The sequence below is a fragment of the Lithobates pipiens genome, unplaced genomic scaffold, assembly GCF_037356315.1.
Source record: "Lithobates pipiens isolate NorthernLeopardFrog02 unplaced genomic scaffold, aLitPip1_a1.2 Scaffold_16, whole genome shotgun sequence".
Lineage (NCBI taxonomy): Eukaryota > Metazoa > Chordata > Amphibia > Anura > Ranidae > Lithobates > Lithobates pipiens.
In genome coordinates, this window is record NW_027507748.1 from 279,262,000 (window position 1) to 279,281,413 (window position 19,414).

General features: G+C 47.0%; 1 protein-coding gene across 2 annotated transcripts in view; it reads right to left on the minus strand.

Moving 5' to 3' along the window:
* The window catches only part of BRPF3 (bromodomain and PHD finger containing 3), a 75,584-nt gene extending 56,637 nt beyond the window's left edge, over nucleotides 1–18,947 (minus strand). Inside the window, exons 1-2 of one of the 2 annotated variants that reach the window (XM_077481489.1) lie at nucleotides 18,737–18,947; nucleotides 2,672–4,084 (exon numbers count right to left, since the gene is read on the minus strand). In XM_077481489.1, coding sequence (XP_077337615.1) covers nucleotides 2,672–4,065 — 1,394 coding nt within the window. In that variant the 5' untranslated portion in view covers nucleotides 4,066–4,084; nucleotides 18,737–18,947. Of the gene's footprint in view, nucleotides 1–2,671; nucleotides 4,085–18,730 lie in introns of both variants that reach the window. The other variant, XM_077481488.1, reaches the window with a different exon arrangement.
* Nucleotides 18,948–19,414: the final 467 nt, after the last annotated feature.

Below are 19,414 nucleotides of genomic sequence, written 5' to 3' on the forward strand. Positions count from 1 at the left end.
AATGGGGAAGGGTTAAGTTATTGCTAGTAAAGGTAACGATATGATCATTCCCACGAGAAGTCTGTTGGAACAGAACCAGGTAGCTTGCTTGGGGCCAGTTCACACCAGATGCAGTTCCGTGTGCGTTTTTTTTTTTTTTTTTGGCCACAAGATGCATGCACAGTGTTTTCCATGTATTCCAATGGCTCTAGTTCACACCATGCAGTCAGTTTCCGCACCGGAAACTGACTGCATGGTGTGAACTAAAGCCATTGGAATACATGGAAAACACTGTGCATGTATTTTTATCAGGCAGGCTGCATCTGAGGGGAACTGGTGAGGCCGATTTGATCTCCTGTACCATGCCCCCAGTCTCTGACCATCTCCTGTACCATGCCCCCAGTCTCTGACCATCTCCTGTACCATGTCCCCAGTCTCTGACCATCTCCTGTACCACGTCCCCAGTCTCTGACCATCTGCTGTATGAAAATATTTTTTAAAAACAGTCATTTTCGGTATCGGTGCTGTTTTGGTATCGGTTTTCGGCCTAGTGTATTTTTCATTTTTGGTATCGGTTTTGGCACCAAAAAACCCATTCGGTGCACCCCTATATTCTATGAAGGTTAAATCTGCACAATTTTCCATCAATTCTTATGCATGTATGTTGCGATTTTTGAACAAGGCCCAATAGTTCCCATAGTCTGCTGTCCTATTTATGAATCACAATATTTTGGAGTTTCTACAATAAATATGGTTATATCTACAGCACACTGATCAGATCCAATGCTACGTGAGCTAAAGATCTGAATTTTTTTTTTTTCCTGAGATCTCAGACTTTTTGCCAAGAAATCCCCCACGGTAAAAAGGTTGAGAAACACTGCACTATACAATCTGATTGCACAATCTCTGTACAATCATCTTTAGATTTACCAAAACTATATAATAATAGGAGGACACACCATCTATCCAATCACTCCTTATCCAATCAGGCAGGCCCTTGCACTACATCAGGTGTGTTCCATGGGCTGCATGTGGCCCCAGGGAGTTTAGCAAGCAGCCTGAGCCAATCTGAAGGGACCCTGGGGTTGGAGTTGATGGGTGAAGGTGTGCTAATGAGGTCAGCTGGTAAACTTCTTCCTGTGTCTTACTGGTTTCTCTGTCCCAAATCGACATACCAGCAAGTGAAACTTTCTAATGCTGCGTACACACGATCAAACAATCTGGTGGAAAAGCAATCCCCCGGCTGACAATACAGCCATGTGTGTGCTAGTCCGGCAGAGCATCCTCTGGGACTGTGATATCATAATGGGCGGGGACATCATCCGGTGATGTACCTATATAAATTGCTGCACGCCACGTGCCTGTCATTGTGGCCAGAGACAGCGACGAGGCAACAGCTCAAGAAGAGAAGAACAGAAGGCGGTGACAGAAGACCGGGCCACCGCTTATAAGAGAGCTAGAAGAAGGCGCGGAGGCCCGGCAAGAAGAACCGAAGAGGGGGACAAGACCCCCGAAGTCGGAAGAAGAGGGCGGCGTCGAAGAAGAAAGCCGGGCTCCTCCGCTAGTAAAAGAGCTAGCAAAAGAGCAGAAGATAGCGGAGGAGTCAGACGAGAAGACCCCCGGAGCTGTGCAATAAGCTATTTTAACCCTTGTGTGTTGTGATTTTTTTTTTACAGGTGAATGGGTAGGGGTACATTGTACCCCATACTCATTCACATAGGGTGGGGGGCCGGGATCCGGGGGCCCCCTTATTAAAGGGGGCTCACGGATTCCGATAAGCCCCCCGCCTGCAGACCCCGACAACCAACGGCCAGGGTTGCCGGGAAGAGGCCCTTGTCCTCATCAACATGGGGACAAGGTGCTTTGGGGTGGAGGGGACGACGCGGCCCCCTCTTCCCCAAAGCACCCCATGTTGAGGGCACGCGGCCTGGTATGGCTCGGGGGGGGGGGGCTCTCTTGTCCCCACTCCCTTTCCTGACCGGCCGGGTAGCGTGCTCGGATAAGAGTCTGATATGGACCCCCACGCCGTTTTTCGGCGTAGGGCTTCCCCTTTAACTCCATACCAGGTGACGGGGCCAGCGACGCTTCCTTCACTGGTCCCGAGTAAACTTTCATCAAGAGAAATACTGGGGCTCCTGGTACCAACCTCTTTCTAAAAATACCAGTTGCTTCAATGTCATTCCGATTCACCAACCCCAAACAAGTGTGCAAAAGGTGAAGACAAATCTACGGATCAGCATTTTTATTAAGATTAAGAGAGTAACTCACAGTAATGAAGCCATATGGTCAGCATGACAACCACAAAACTAGAACTAAAAAAAAAAAATAAAAAAAATAAAAAAATTTGCATTTGAAGCCAAACATATTTTCCCTAAAAGACAAATTGTACAAAACAGTGTCAATGAAGAAAATTACTTTCGTAGGCACATGTACTAGGTTAAGTATGAATATGGTCATTATACTTTGGTTGTGACCAGCTATAAATAGAAAGCCAGACCACTTCAGAAGAAAACTCTCCCGCCTGGAGGAGCAGTGTAAAAATGCCACTTAGATGCATCTAAGGTACTGGATGATATGCACAGATGTGATAGGAAGGGTGAAGGGACATGATTCTCAATTTTTTGTAAAAAAGTACAAATCAAACTAAGTTTTAAATAAAAAAAAAAAAATTAAATAATCTAATAAACCTTACCTACACAGCGGGATCTGCAAAGCTGCCATAACGGGCACAGGATCACCCTTCCGCACCAAATCCCTGCTGTTTTTTGCATAAAGTTTCTCGTAAAACCTTTTCCCACCTTCCTTCTTGTTATCGTCATTATCCTTTTCCACCTTATCAACGTCAGTGACCTGTTCCTCAGAATCTACCTCTTGCAAATAGCTTTTTGGGGACTCTTCTTGCTGGGTGCCAGGAGGCCGGTGAGCCTCACAATAAGCAGTTTTACGCACAGTGAAGGTGGTGCCATTCAGTCCAGTCTCACGTACTGGTTCCACTTTCATAAAAAGTCCAGCCCTCTGAGCACATGTGACATGGAAGGCTGTGTAGCAGTTTGCTTTGTGACACTGAATTGCAGCTCCATGTCCTTTAAGCTTACACAGGTAACATGTAAGTTTCCAACGAGCTGGTGGAATGTTATCTATACCTTCAACTGGCTCCAAAAATACAGTGTTGGCAAAACAAACCTCTGGAACCCAGATAGCACATATTACATGTGCCCACCGTCCATCGCTAGTTTGTTTAAAAGCCCCACCCTGATTAGGACAAAGCACGCAATTAACTGGTCTTGAAGGTGACTGCAAACAGCAGCGGCAAAGCCACTGTCCTTCTGGGATGTATGGCACACCATAGCACTCCTGGTGAACTGCAAGGTTGCACATATCACAGAATAAGATGGCGTTACTGTTGTGGCACTCATCATCCAAGCATACACAACAAAATGCATTTTCATCAATAGGCGACTGTGTCACACCAATACGCTTGTTTTGAAGGTATGACTCCTTTTCTAAACTGTCGATCAATAGTTCAAAGGTGTCTGCAGAAACCATTGAAAAACCATCATTCAGGCGCTTTTCATTAATCATCTCCAGCCATGCCAGATCAATCTCATCCAGATCGTATTCAACATCCTTATCCACCTCTTCTACTGGCCGTTCAGTGTAGCGATAAAAAGTATCTGGCAATACAGCATTTTCTGGTAGGTTTTCTACATAAACTTGCTCAACTTCTCTGAATACAGGTTGGGGTAACTGTGTCAAATTAGTACTCACATCTTGCTTTGGACAAACTTCTCTCTTTTTACCTTTGGTTGAGGTCTTTCGACAGTTGGTAGACAAAGTTACCTCACTGTTTTCTTTGTTGCTGTTGCATTCAGTGATGTCTTGAGCAGTAAGCTCATCTTCAGACACAATCCGAAGAGGTTCAAATATACTTATTCGGTGAAGACGCCCATCTATCTCAATATCGACCATGCGTTGTGCCTGTGCATATGTCAGAGTCTCTCGGCTAGGGGAACAAGATAATCCATAAGGGGAGGAAGACTGCTGTCCGTCATCACCTTGATGTGATTTGCGGCGTGGTTTTCTCATGTCCTTAGAGTACAAATCCCTATGAAATATACATAGATGTAAGTGTAAAAAGAATAAAAAACAAAAAAACAACTAAGTTCTGACAAATTAAGACAAACACAAAAAATAATGACAATGTTTTTACTTTCCAGCAAAACTGTATTCAGTCGGGGGGATACAAATCAATGATTAAAAAAATAAAAAACACAAAAAACAGATTTTTTGTAAAAAAAAAAAAAAAAAAAGTTAATGCCTTTAGAGTAAAAATCTATCTAAAGACAGTTTTCTATTTACGATACATTATTAATTTTTTTATTCAGCATGAACTGGAGCTTAGTTATGTAGCATAAGGCTGTATATTCTGCAAGATTTTCATTTTTGGGAAACTCATTTAATGAATCCAAGCTCTGCAAGAGATAACAAGCACTGGCAATGTTATTGGTTTATTTAAATAAAAGAATTTGGAGTAGTTCTCCAACTATATGTGATTAACAAAAAATTGGTTCCGATATCGCTGTTTTTCTAACCTGGCAGCTTTTTATTCTAAATAGAATCTTTAATATTTGCAAACAAAATGAAGATTTCCCATCTACCAGCAAGAATGAGCAATTACATTTAAAGAACACCTGTCATTTCAGATCCATCATGACAGTTGCTGTTAGCGGGCATCCACTCACCTGCTGCTGCATCACCAGCCGTCCCATTAAAGTGAATGGGACTGTCAGTGAGTCAACAGCAGGTCAAAAGGAGGAGACGCTGCAGGACAGAGATGACAGTTGGGGGGACGACTTAGTACAAGCAATACTGTTGTAAGGGGCCCAAGCATCCCTAGAGGCCCGCTCCCTGCCTTCCTCCAGCAGCACATGAAATCAAACTATCATCTGCAGGCAGCTGCTGGCCTGCACGGTGCCCGCAAAAGAGAAGGAGAATGAAGCATACAAGCCTAAGCCTCCCCTGCCTTTCACTAGCACTCCCCCCCCCCACCCCCCATGCAGGTGATCAAGGATAGCACTCGCTACTCTTCCTTCCCTGCTAAGGCGGAACATGCTGGCATGCTGGCTGCTGCTAGGTTAGTTTGCAATCTGATTGGCCATGATTCGTGCAGGGGGTGTGGTCATTTCACCAGCAGTAAAAGCAGACCCAGCCAGCCCTCTTCAGTGCATGCAGATACAAGAGAGCAGCGTGGATGGGTAAGTCACAGAGTTAGGGTGTGCTGATGCCTGTGCCCGCCTACCCTACCCCACCCCCCACGCCATACATGTGGACTAACTCACTTATTGTTTGGATGGGACACGGTCACCTGAGGCTGACAATCTGGCATGATGGAGTTGCATGGATGGGGATGATGTCTCTGGGTGGGGATAAGAGTTACATTGTGGAGAGCCTCTTCACTATGTAACTCTTATCACCACCCAGAATCTTCATCCTCATCCATTTTCACAATGCAGCTTCATCATCATCCATCCATCCCTCTAATATGCCCATGCACGCCCAGCATCATCCATCCCTCTACTATGCCCATGCACGCCCAGCATCATCCATCCCTCTAATATGCCCATCCACGTCCAGCATCATCCATCCCTCTAATATGCCCATCCACGCCCAGCATCATCCATCCCTCTGCTATGCCCATCCACGCCCAGCATCATCCATCCCTCTACTATGCCCATCCACACCCAGCATCATCCATCCCTCTACTATGCCCATCCACACCCAGCATCATCCATCCCTCTACTATGCCCATCCACGCCCAGCATCATCCATCCCTCTACTATGCCCATCCACACCCAGCATCATCCATCCCTCTACTATGCCCATCCACGCCCAGCATCATCCATCCCTCTACTATGCCCATCCACACCCAGCATCATCCATCCCTCTACTATGCCCATCCACACCCAGCATCATCCATCCCTCTCCACAATGTATGCCCATCCACGCCCAGCATCATCCATCCCTTTCCAGGATTCTGGGCGTAGGTGGGCATATATTGTGGAGAAGGATGGATGATGCTGGGCATACATTGTGGAGAAGAATGGATGATGCTGGACATGGATGGGCTTCCATTAAGTTGTAAGAGTGTTAAAATAAATGCAGGTGCACTGAAGAACTCAGAGGTCGGATTCCATGGCATGGCCAGTGGGCAGGCCCTGGGGAATGTTGGTGGTCAGGCCCCCGGGGGGGATCAGACCTAAAGCTGTGTAACCCAGGGCTTGAAAAATTAGCTTAGAATCTAAGAGCCAGCTGAAAAAGTTAGGAGACAGTTATTTAAATCCTCTGCCCAGCACCCAGAACTGCATGTCTGGGGCATCGGACAATAAGAATTGCTCATGCCTGATGCCAAGAGAAAAAGACAATATTAAAAAAAAAAAAAAAAAAAAAAAAAAAAATCACCTTTTGTTTTGTTATAGGATTTTGCAAATACGTTTATTTTCTCCTTCACTGATGTGCTTTGATAGGCTGCACTAATGGGCACTGATGGGGCGGCATTGAGATTGGAACTGATGGGCACTGGCAGGTGCCACTGATGGGCAGCACTGGCAGGTGCCACTGATGGGCAGCACTGGCAGGTGGCACCGACTGGCAGGTGGCACTGGATTGCACTGGCAGGTTGTACTGGATGGCATTGATTGGCACTGGCAGGTAGCACTGCTTGGCAAGTGGCACTAACTGGCATTGGCAGGTGGCACTGACAGATGGCAAGGATTGGCAAGTGGCACTGGATGGAACTGGCAAGTGGCACTGGATGGCACTGGCATTGGTAGGTGTCACTGGATTTGCACTGGCAGGTGGCACTGGGTGGCACCGATTGGCACTAACTGGCAGATGGCATTGGCAGGTGGCACTGGCAGGTGGCAATGGCACTGACTGATGGCATTGGCAGGTGGCACTGGATTGCACTGCCAGGTGGCACTGGATGGTGGCACTAACTGGCAGATGGCATTGGCAGGTGGCACTAACTGAACTGGTATTGGCAGGTGGCACTGGATTGCACTGGCAATGGTTGGCACTGGCAAGTGGCACAGGTTGGCACTGATTGGCAAGTGGCACTGGATTGCACTGGCAGATGGCATTGGCAGGTGGCACTGGATTGCACTGTCAGGTAGCACTGGAATTGGCAGGTGGCACTGGCAGGTTCACAGCCGATAGTGTAAATGTGAAACTGAATGCTCCCTGCAGTGCTGCACTGTGTGAAACTGTATGGAGAGGGAGGAGCTGACAATTTAAGCGGGATGTCAGGGGTGGGCGGGACCCGACAGCTATCCAGCCAACGATTGGGCTGCTTAAGAACGTGGCGGGGCCACATACATGTATCGGCCCGCCCAGATCCCATCCCATTGACTGATGCTGGAAAGCTGGGTCCCACCCACCCCGACATTCAGCCTCAATTTTGACAGCTCCTCTCTACACACAGTTTCACACACTGCGGCGCTGCTCTGCCAACAGTGTGTGCAGAAGGGAGGAGGTCAGGGGCTGCTGAGCTGCTCTCTTCCTGCTCCATCCCGACAGTGCTCTGGGTCTGGAGGCACCAGACACAGAGCAACAGAGGCACATGTCAGTGACAAAAACCCAGGTGCCAGGGCACAATTTCTAGTCGCAACGGCGACCTGGCGCCTGGGATTTGTCAAGCCCTGGTGTAAGGGGCCCCAAAATTTCTAACGGCTGCCCTGGTGCTGTATATAAAAGTAGAATGAGTGGATTTTACAGACAGATTCTGCAGCAGCTGTGCATAGTCACCAATCAGCTTCTATCTTCAGTATGTTAACCACTTGCTTACTGGGCACTTAAACCCCCCTCAGTCCCAGACCAATTTTCAGCTTTCAGCGCTGATGCACTTTGAATGACAATTGCGCGGGCATACAACACTGTACCCAAATGAAATTTTTATCATTTTTTTTCCCACAAATAGAGCTTTCTTTTGGTGGTATTTAGTTACAGCTCTGAGTTTTATTTTTTGCTAAACAAACAAAAAAAGATGCAAAAAAAAAATCATGTTTTAATAGTTTGTTCTAAAATTTTGCAAACGGGTCATTTTTCTCCTTCATTGAAGTGCAGCACTGATGGGCTGCATTGGTGGGCACTGATGGGCTGCATTGGTGGGCACTGATGGGCTGCATTGGTGGGCACTGATAGGCATAGTTAAGGCGGCACTAATAGGCACAGATAAGGCGGCACAGATGGGCACAGATAAGGTGGCACGGATGGGTGGCACGGATGGGCACTGATAGATGGACTGATGGGCACTGATAGGTGGCACTGATAGGTGGCTCTGATAGGTGGCACTGCTGGGCACTGATGGGCGGCACTGGGGTGCAGCACCTTTGAGGCAGATTGTGGGCACTGTGGGTGGCACTGCTGGGGGGCACTTACTTTTTATTAGGGTGGCACTGCAGGGGGCAGGTGGGCGCTTGCATTGCTGGCCGTGATCGGGACTGATGTCCCGATCACGGCCGCCGGTGTTCGGCTTTTTTTTTTTCTCCTCGCGCTGTCAGCTCGAGGAGGAATAATAGCCGATTACCGGCTCCGTTCTATCAAATGATCAGCTGTCATTGGCTGACAGCTGATCACGTGATAAGGGGTCGGGATCGACCCCTTGTACGGATCGGTGATCAGGCGAGTCTCATGGACTCGCCGATCACATAGCGCGCCGTGCGCGCCCCCCAGGGGGCGCGCAGGCCGCTCGTGCACGGGACGACGTCAATAGACGTAGTCCCGGAAAAGTAGGTCCGCGCTAATGCCGTCATTTGGCAATAGCGCGGATCCCAAGTGGTTAAAGTGGTTCTAAAGCCTAACTATTTTTTTTACCTTAAAGAGGAAGTAAACCCTGATGAGTTTACTTCCTCTTTTTTTCCCTGCAAAGGTAAAGCATAATGGACTACTATGCATCGCATAGTAGCCCATTATGTGTCACTTACCTGACACAGGAGCCAGCGAAGTCGCGCTGTCCCCTGTAGTCCGCCGCATCCATCTTGCTGGTGGCGTCTCGCAGCTCCGCCGCTGTCATTCGGCGAAGCCGCGATGACGTCACTCCCGCGCATGCGCACGGGAGTCGACAAATGCGGCAGCTCCATTTTTGGAACTGCCGCGTTCAGTGCGCCTGCGCGCCGCTGTCTACGGCGCATGCGCCGTAGACAGCGGTTCCCGTTTTCGGGCAAATATCTCCTAAACCATATAGGTTTAGGAGATATTGCTTGGACGTACAGGTAAGCCTTAATCTAGGCTTACCTGTAGGTTAAAGTGGTTTGTAAGGGTTTACAACCACTTTAAAGTGGATGTAAACCTGATTCATGAAATTTGAGCTGGGCGCATATATCTGCAGTGTTTTGTTATCTCTCTTCAAGGCACTATGTCCCACAGCTGTCTCCTGCTCCGTTCTTCTGTTATAAGCCTGATGACGCCTCAAGTTCTCCGTCACATATGATAAAAGCAGCCTGAGTTTGTGTTGGGGAGGATGCTATAAACAAACAGATTAGCACTCAGATGAATGATGCAACAAACAGAGCTTAAAGTCTCTGCCTATGAGGAGAGGAGTTGCGTGTCTTTCCTCCAATCAGCTGTCTTGGCTGTATGCCAAGGCTGCACTGCACTGCTGAACAGGAAGAGAAAATCTAACACGATTGTTCTAAAGAATATACCTGTATAAGACCCCTTTCAAACTTTTTCAGGCGCTACAACGCTAAAAATAGCGCCTGTAAAAAGCAACTCCATTCACTCCAGTGTGTAAGCCCGAGGGCTTTCACACTGGATTGGTGCTCTGGCAGGGCATCAGAAAAACCGCTCCTCCACCGCTGCTCCCCACTGAAATCAATGGGGCAGCGCTGTGATATCGGCGCCGTTTTGCGATTTAACCCCTATTCGGCCGAATAGCACCGATAAAAATAGTGCCACTTTACCGCCGACGCCTGGGGTGAAAGGGCTCTAAAGCTGAGAACAGCAGATATACATGTAAAACTTATGAGGGGAGATTTGTTTCATCTCTGTATCATTTGAGGCTGTTCTCTTCTGAGGTCTTTTTGACCCCAGAGCTCACATTCAATAGGTCCTGTCATGTTTATTTTTCTATTATAAGGGATGCTTACATCCCTTGTAATAGGAATAAAAGTGACCCAAAAAGGGTCAGTGTAAAAATAAAAATTAAATAAGAAAAAAAAAATAAAAAAATTTAAGCGCCCGTCCCACCGTGCTCACCTGCAGAAGCACATGCATATGAAAACGGTGTTCAACCCACACATGAGGTATCGATTCGCCGCAATCAGAGTGAGAGCAATACTTTTAGAACTAGACCTCCTCTGTAACTAAAAACTGGTAACCTGTAGCCTGTAACAGGTTTAAACATTGCCAATTGAGAGTTTAAGGGGCCAATGTCGGGCGCAATATTGAAGCGTGACATGCTAGATATCTATTTACTCAGCGTAACATTATCTTTCACAATATAGAAAAAAATTGGGCTAACTTTACTGTTGTCTTATTTTTTAATTCATATAAGTGTATTTTATCCAAAAAAATTGCGCTTGTAAGACTGCTGTGCACATACGGTGTGACAAAGTATTGCAACAATCGTAATTTTATTCTCGAGGGTGTTAGAAAAAAAATATAATGTTTGGGGGTTCTAAGTAATTTTCTAGCAAAAAATAATAATTTTAACTTGTAAACAACAAATCTCAAAAAAAGAGGCTTGGTTCTTAATTGGTTAATTCATGAAAAAAATTTTTTACCAAATAAAAACGTGTTTGAAAAATTGCTGCGCAACATAAAAAAATTGCAATGACCACCATTTATTCCCTTGGGTCTCTGCTAAAACATATATATATATATATATATATATATATATATATATATATATATATATATATATATATATATATATTTGGGGGTTCTGATTAATTTTCAAGGAGAGGAGTGCCAGAATAGACCTAAGCTGGAAGTGGTTAAAAGGTAAATGAGAGATTTGGGGTCTTTTTGACCCCAGATATCTCCTTAATGAGGGCCTGTCATCCTTATTTCTATTACAAGGGATAAATACATTTGTTGTAATAGGAATAAAAAAAAAAATTAAAGAGACATGTACAAATAAAAATGCAAAGTGCCCTTGTCCCTCACGTGCAAAAGCAAGTGCATACGTAAGTCGCGCATGCATTTTTAGACAGTGCCTGCACCAAAGTATCACCACGAACATTAAAGCGGAGGTCCACCCTAAAATGGACCTCCGCTCATCGGAATACCCCCCCCCCTCCGGCGCCACAATTGGCACCTTTCAGGGGGGAGGGGGGTGCAGTTACCTGGATAATCCAGGTAACTGCACCCACTTTCAGGATAGCTGTCTGCGGAAAGGGGCGTAGATTACGCCCCTTTCCGCAAGTGCCCCGCTGCCTGCTGGGAAACACACAGCTCCCAGAGGCAGCGGGGACCGTCCGGATTGCGCAGCGCGGCTCGCGCATGCGCAGTAGGGAACCGGGAAATGAAGCCGAAAGGCTCCATTTCCTGATTCCCATACCCAAGATGGCGGCGGCAGGACCCGACAGACGACCTAGCGATCGGCTTCGGGTGCCGACATCGCGGGCGCGCTGGCCAGGTAAGTGTCACTATTTTAAAAGTCAGCAGCTGCAGTATTTGTAGCTGCTGGCTTTTAAAAAATAAATAAATAAATAAATAAATAAAAAAAAACGTGGAGTTCCGGTGGACTCCCGCTTTAAGAGCAATAATTCTAGAACTCCTCTTTAACTCTAAACATGTATTCTGTAAACATTTTTAAGGTGTCGCCTATAGAGATATTTAAGTACCGTAGTTTGTTGCCATTCCATGAGTGTGCACAATTTTAAAGCCTATGTAAGGAATCTATTTACTCTGCATAACTTCATATCATACAAAAATAATTTGTGTATATAGTGGGGTTTTTTTTTTTTTTATTAAAGTGCATTTTTTTCCCAAAAAAATGCATTTAAAAAAAAAAAAAAACAACACTAAATAAATACCATGTGACATAAAAAAAATGCAACAATCGCCATTTTATTCCCTAGGGTCTCTGCTTGAAAAAAAAAAAAATAATAATAAATATATACATATATAAATTTATATTAATGTTTGGGGGTCATAAGTAATTTTCTAGCAAAAAACACTGATTTAAAACAAAAGGTCTCAGAAAAAGCTTGGTCTAAAAATGTTTAGGTATCAGTATCCGCCCTCACCCCCTCCTTACAATTACCTGAACCCTCATTTAATCCAGCGCTGTGCACATCTGCAACTCTTCTCTCCCCTCAGTCTTTACTGAGGCAGAGGGAGCCATTCGGGAGTGAGCCTCTATGAGTGGCCCCACAGAAATGGCTATGGACAGCCACTGGAGGGGGAGGAGCCAAAAAAGCACTGGTGGGGGGCCTGAGAAGAGAAGGTTTGAGTTGCCTTGTGCAATTCCAGTGCAAAGAGAGGGTACATATAAATCTAGGTTAACAAAATCTAGAATCTGATTAGTCATTATGCACTAGGACTCAAAAGCGTTTGGATCCTAGTCAGAACCTACCCGCGTGTGCCTGCAAAGAAGTTGTTCTCTGCACTTGTCAGTGATCTGTGACTGGGTAATTCCCTGCCCAGCACCTGCGGGCCAGGGAAAGTCCCAGAGGCTTATGATTGGCTCAGTACAGGTGACCGTTTCCTGGCGGGCTCAGGTGGGTTCAGACTAGGATGCGAGCATGCTCAAGCTCAGCATCACTACCAAGCACACCTGCTTCAGTCTTAGTAACTTCCCTACAATGACTCCAGAAGGCTCACATTTAGTTTCAGTGAAGGAAGCTTTTGCCAAATTTCAGATAAAAAAAATAAAAATAATCAATGGCAAGTGCAGAATGACTTATTTAAAATAGAGTAAATACCATACATATACTAGAGCTGCACAATTAATCGTCAAGAATCGTTATCGCGCTATTGACTAAAGCGTTTCACAATGCTTTCTATGCAAATAATTCTCTCTACTCTTCTGAAACCACAGCCATCAAAAGAAAGGAAGAGAAAAAATGGGCAGTCTGCCAAGAATAACAAACTTCTTTATCAGTTGAACTTAAGTATAAACATTGTAACAATTTGTCAATGGAATAGACTTTGTGTGTAGGTGAAAAAAGTTTAACCACTTAAACACTAAACCTTTTTCTGACATTTATTTGTTGGTTTCAAGATAAAATCATTTTTTGCTAGAAAATTACTTAGAACCCCCCAAAACACATACACATACACACACACACACACACATTAGACAACCTAGAGAATAAAATGGTGGTTGTTGCAACATTTTATGTCATGCTGTATTTGCGCAGTGGTCTTTCAAATGCAATTTTTGGGGAAAAATTACTCTAGGGCTAGTTCACACCAGATGCAGTTCCGTGCAGTTCCATTTTTTTCTGCACCAATACAGTGAGGCCGCGTACACACGGGCGGACTGTTCGCCCAACCTTGTCCGCTGAACAGTGTTTGGGCGGACAGTCCGCTCGTGTGTGGGCTTTCAGCGGACAGTTTCAGCGGACAGTTGGACGGACAAAATCTTTCGGAAATTCCGAAAAACTGTCCGCTGAAACTGTGTTTGAGCGAACAGTCCGCCCGTGTGTGGGCCTGTCCGCTGTACTTTCGAAATGAGCGGACTGTTCCCGCTCGGAAAGTCCGCCCATTTCGAGCGCGTGTACAGGTAGGTGGGGCCCGCGAAGGAGACGTCGCGGGCTCCGCCGCCTGGAATGGGCTTAAAGGGGAACCCCAACGCCGAAAAAAATCGGCGTGGGGGTTCCCCCCAAGTCCACACCAGACCCTTGTCCGAGCACGCTACCCGGCCGGCCAGGAAAGGGGGGCGAGCGAGCGCGCCCCCCCTCCTGAGCCGTACCAGGCCGCGTGCCCTCAACATGGGGGGTGCCTTGGGGAAGGGGGGGCCGCGCGGCCCCCCCACCCCAAAGCACCTTGTCCCCATGTTGATGAGGACAAGGGCCTCTTCCCGACAACCCTGGCCGTTGGTTGTCGGGGTCTGCGGGCGGGGGGCTTATCGGAATCCGGGAGCCCCCTTTAAGAAGGGGGCCCCCGGATACCGGCCCCCCACCCTATGTGAATGAGTATGGGGTACAATGTACCCCTACCCATTCACCTGTGAAATAAAGTACAAAAAAAAACACAACACATGGAAAAAGTATTTTATTGCACAGCTCCGGGGGGTCTTCCGTCTTCGGGGGTCTTCTCGCCGGACTCCTCCGCTATGTGTGTGTAGCTCTTTTGCTAGCGGAGGAGTCCGGCTTTCTTCCTCCCCGCCGCCGGCCTCTTCTCCCGACTTCGGGGGTCTTGTCCCCCTCTTCGGTTCTTCTGCCGGGCCACCGCGCCTTCTTGTAGCTCTTTTACAGGCGGTGGCCCGGTCTTCTGTCGCCGCCGCCGCCTTCCGTTCTTGTTCTTCTTCTTGTTCTTCTTCTTCTTCTCCTGGAGATGTTGACTCGACGAGCTCTCCGGCCGGAATGCCAGGGACACGCTCCGCTGCCACTTATATAGTGACAATGGGGCGGTGTCACATGGTATATGTCACATGGGTTGGTCACATGGGTTGATGTCACATGGGGACTATGACATCGTAAGGGGGCGGGGTCACCATGTGACCAACCCATGTGACATATACCATGTGACACCGCCCCATTGTCACTATATAAGTGGCAGCGGAGCGTGTCCCTGGCATTCCGGCCGGAGAGCTCGTCGAGTCAACATCTCCAGGAGAAGAAGAAGAAGAACAAGAAGAAGAACAAGAACGGAAGGCGGCGGCGGCGACAGCGGCGACAGAAGACCGGGCCACCGCCTGTAAAAGAGCTACAAGAAGGCGCGGTGGCCCGGCAGAAGAACCGAAGAGGGGGACAAGACCCCCGAAGTCGGGAGAAGAGGCCGGCGGCGGGGAGGAAGAAAGCCGGACTCCTCCGCTAGCAAAAGAGCTACACACACATAGCGGAGGAGTCCGGCGAGAAGACCCCCGAAGACGGAAGACCCCCCGGAGCTGTGCAATAAAATACTTTTTCCATGTGTTGTGTTTTTTTTTGTACTTTATTTCACAGGTGAATGGGTAGGGGTACATTGTACCCCATACTCATTCACATAGGGTGGGGGGCCGGTATCCGGGGGCCCCCTTCTTAAAGGGGGCTCCCGGATTCCGATAAGCCCCCCGCCCGCAGACCCCGACAACCAACGGCCAGGGTTGTCGGGAAGAGGCCCTTGTCCTCATCAACATGGGGACAAGGTGCTTTGGGGTGGGGGGGCCGCGCGGCCCCCCCTTCCCCAAGGCACCCCCCATGTTGAGGGCACGCGGCCTGGTACGGCTCAGGAGGGGGGGCGCGCTCGCTCGCCCCCCTTTCCTGGCCGGCCGGGTAGCGTGCTCGGACAAGGGTCTGGTGTGGACTTGGGGGGAACCCCCACGCCGATTTTTTTCGGCGTTGGGGTTCCCCTTTAAGCCCATTCCAGGCGGCGGAGCCCGCGACGTCTCCTTCGCGGGCCCCGCCTACCTGTACACGCGCTCGAAATGGGCGGATTTGCCTCCTCCTTACGTGGGCGAGTCCGTTCATTTCAAAAGTTGAGCGAACTGTTTGCCCAACCTTGTTCGTCAAACAGTCCGCTCGTGTGTGGGCAAGTCCGCTCATGCAAATTTTGAGCGGACTGTTTGCCGAAACTGTTTGACGAACAAGGTTGGGCAAACAGTCCGTGCGTGTGTACGCGGCCTCAGTTCCGGTCAGTTTCTGCACTAGAAACTGACTGTGTGGTGTGAACTAGAGCCATTGGAATACATGGAAAACACTGTGCATGCATTTTTAGTGCAGAAAAAAAGCACACAGAACTGAACGGAACTACGTCTGGTGTGAACTGGCCCTTCATGAATAATAATAAAAACAGTAAAGATAGCCCATTATTGTTTTGTATAATGTGAAAGATTTCACTTAGATTTTTTTAATTGTAAGAGAATTGTGATCTTTTTACTCCAAGCAAAAAAAAATTAGATTCTCATTTTGACCAGAATCGTGCAGCTCTAACATATACCAATACACTTTTATTTCTAAGTTACCAAAACATTTGGCGAGTGAACACATAACTAATAAAAACATTGGTTTTGGGCATCAAGGCCAACACTTTTACCACCGTACTTGTGTTAAAGAGGAAGTAAACCCCTTCAAACCACTTTGACCTACAGGTAAGCCTAGATTAAGCCACGAAAATTATAGCCACGAAACGCGTAGAGCTTCAAATACTACGAATTACATTTAAACATGCAGTTTTACTAAACTCTGGAATGTTTTTACTTAATTCTATTGATTTTTACTGTGTGCAATATGCCTATATACAAGGCCAATGCTTTTGATGTACCAACTGTGGGATTGATGTTTTTGATGTACAATACTTCAATATATTTACTATTTATGATGGATCATGGATCATACAATGTGTATCTTTGTGCCCTATGCTATACATTTAATATATAAGTTAATAAATTTATATTATTGATTTTTGTTGCTCTTCTGTTTTTTGCTTCCAAAATCGCATGCTTTGTCAAAGTCCCAACCTTTTCTTTTTACCGTGCCTAGATTAAGGCTTACCTGTAGGTCCAAGCAATATCTCCTAAACCTATATGGTTTAGGAGATATTTGCCCGAAAATGGGCACCGCTGTCTACAGCGCATGCGCCGTAGACAGCGGCGCGCAGGCGCACTAAATGCGGCAAGTCCAAGAATGGATTTGCCTAATTTGTCGACTCCCGCACGCATGCGCGGGAGTGACGTCATCGCAGCTTCGCCGAATGGCAGCGGCGGAACTGCGAGACGCGACTCCCGTGCGCATGCGCGGGAGTGACGTCATCGCGGCTTCGCCGCTGTCATTGGTCGGAGCTGCGAGACGCCACCAGCAAGATGGATGCGGCGGACTACAGGGATCAGCGGCGACTTCGCTGGCTCCTGTGTCAGGTAAGTGACACATAATGAGCTACTATGCGATGCATAGTAGTCCATTATGCTTTACCTTTGCAGGGAAAAAAAGAGGAAGTAAACCCATCAGGGTTTACTTCCTCTTTAAGCGGGTGGCAACAGGTCAAACACAGAATGAACACATATGCATTTCAATAAGTCTTACACCACTGCAGTACTTAAGAAAAGTACAGCATGCTGATTTTGTTTGCCTCAGAATGCACTACTAAACATGAAAAAAAAAAAAAATTTGTAAAAGCCAAAAACATACCACAAGCACGCTAAATGCATGCAGAACTCAACAGATGGATTGCGGACTAAACAAGCCATTAAAGCAGAACTAAAGTCCCACTGTAAAAAAAATTGCAAGCAGGCAAGCTTTCATTGCAGAAGAGAAATGCACTCTCTCTTCTGCAATAAAATGCCCTTACCTGCTTTTACGCCTTCATCGGGGGAACTGACTCCTGTGAATGCTTAGGAGTGGCGCCATCCTGCGCCAGCCAATGAAGATGGCCAAAGATCAGCTCACAGCAGAAGATGCCGGTGTTCCATCGAGAAATGCCACTGTCGAAAAAAAATGCCTCCGATGGGTATGCGCAGTAACCAATGTCACGCCAGTTGATATGTTGATCAGCTGGCATGACGTCAACACGGCACATGCACAGATCTCTGAGGCAGTATTCAATAATCTGCTAAACGCTTAGAGAGAATGTAAATGTCAGATTCTTCCTTGCTATTGTGGAGCAGTTTGTGGTGATCTTGAAGGTGTGGGGTGTGTGTGTTTTTTAATCCGCCTTTAGACACAGCCAAAGCATGCCGTTTATCACACTGAACCCGCCATGCAACAGACAGAAAACACATCAATACAGGCAAATTCCACCCTGCGGCGCAACAGCGAGGCAGAATGTGACAATTACGATCACCCTAAGCCGTTTGCATAGCGTCAGATACTGCCCTCCACGATGTGTGCATGCGCTGTGTTGACGTTTCAACGTATCAGCCAGAGTGACGTTTGTTACAGCGCATGCGCAGACCCACCAGAGGCATTTTTCGGTGGGGCATTTCTCTATAGAACACCGATGCAGGACTGAAAAGCTAAAGCAAAAGGTAAATTTAGTTCCGCTTTAAAGTATATGTCATCATTGCAAACTTTGAATATAAAAAGATAGCAAAACTATGCACATCAACCAACACAAAAACAGTAAAGATTGTTGTAGTTCAGGGTGGCCAAATATATTTTATATTCTCCAACCACAACAGAGGTTCTAGAAAAGTAAGGTCTTTACACCAGATGCAGACATTCTTTAATGCAGTATGAACACGCACGCAAAAAAAAAAAGAAAAGAAATGTATTTCAATGAGCCTAATATACACCATTACGGTGCTTTCACATGCATTTAAAAATAGAAAAAGTACAGCATGCTATTTTTTTTTTGCATGTAAACAACACACCACAAACGCATGTAAATGCGCCTCAACTTTTAAAAAATCATAAATAATAATGGCAAAAAATGCACCACTAATGCCTGTAAATGCACACGCAGAACAGGACATTGAACAGTGTAAATGAGCCCTAAATCTACTATTTATACACATACACCATGGGCACCCCTAAAAAAAAAACATTGCTGCCCACTGTTCAGCAAGGATCTAGTTCCTAGTAAATCCCAGCAATTACTGGGGTGCAAGTAAAGTGCATGTACACAGCACAGGACAAGACACACACTACACGTCACACAAACAGACATTTACTCGTCTGAGGGGTCAGGCTCCGTTATAGGCGGCAGGCGAGCTGAAGGGTTGCTTAGGAATGAGGTACACACAGCTCCATCGTCATAAGAATTCTACATCTGTCACGGGAAGGAGCAGCTGAGAAAGAAGGTAGGGGGAGGGGAAAGGACAGCTAACCAGTACGGGGAAGATGAGAGTGACAACTTCGGCCAGCTGCTGCTCCTTCTTCCGGTTCCGGAGCATTCCGCTGCGCGTACGCTGAATGATGACGTCACGCGCTCGGGGCCCCCTACTGGTTGAGCTGTATCAGTGCTGCCTGTGCTGCGCTCTGCTGGACGCCTCGGACTTTGGCTGGGGATTTGCTTTCAGCTGGAGTGCCCTTCCGTACAGCGCATGTGCGGGAACTTCTCTTTACCAGTGCCCTCCGTCGAACACCGGAAGCGCGGGACCGGAAACTAGGTGCTTGTGTTTACATATGGTTTCAGCTTCCAACCTTGGAGAGAAACAAGGAGACGCGGAATATGCAGGCTGACAGCTCTTTACATGAAGTCAACAAGAGCTAGTAAGGCTCCATGCACACTGAAGTTCATAAACGGGCGTTTTTGGGAGTTTGGGCAGTTTTTAACAGCCCATAAACTGCCCTCCATGTTAGCTTATGTGTCCATTAACGATGAGCTCTGGCGTGTTAGCATACTCCAC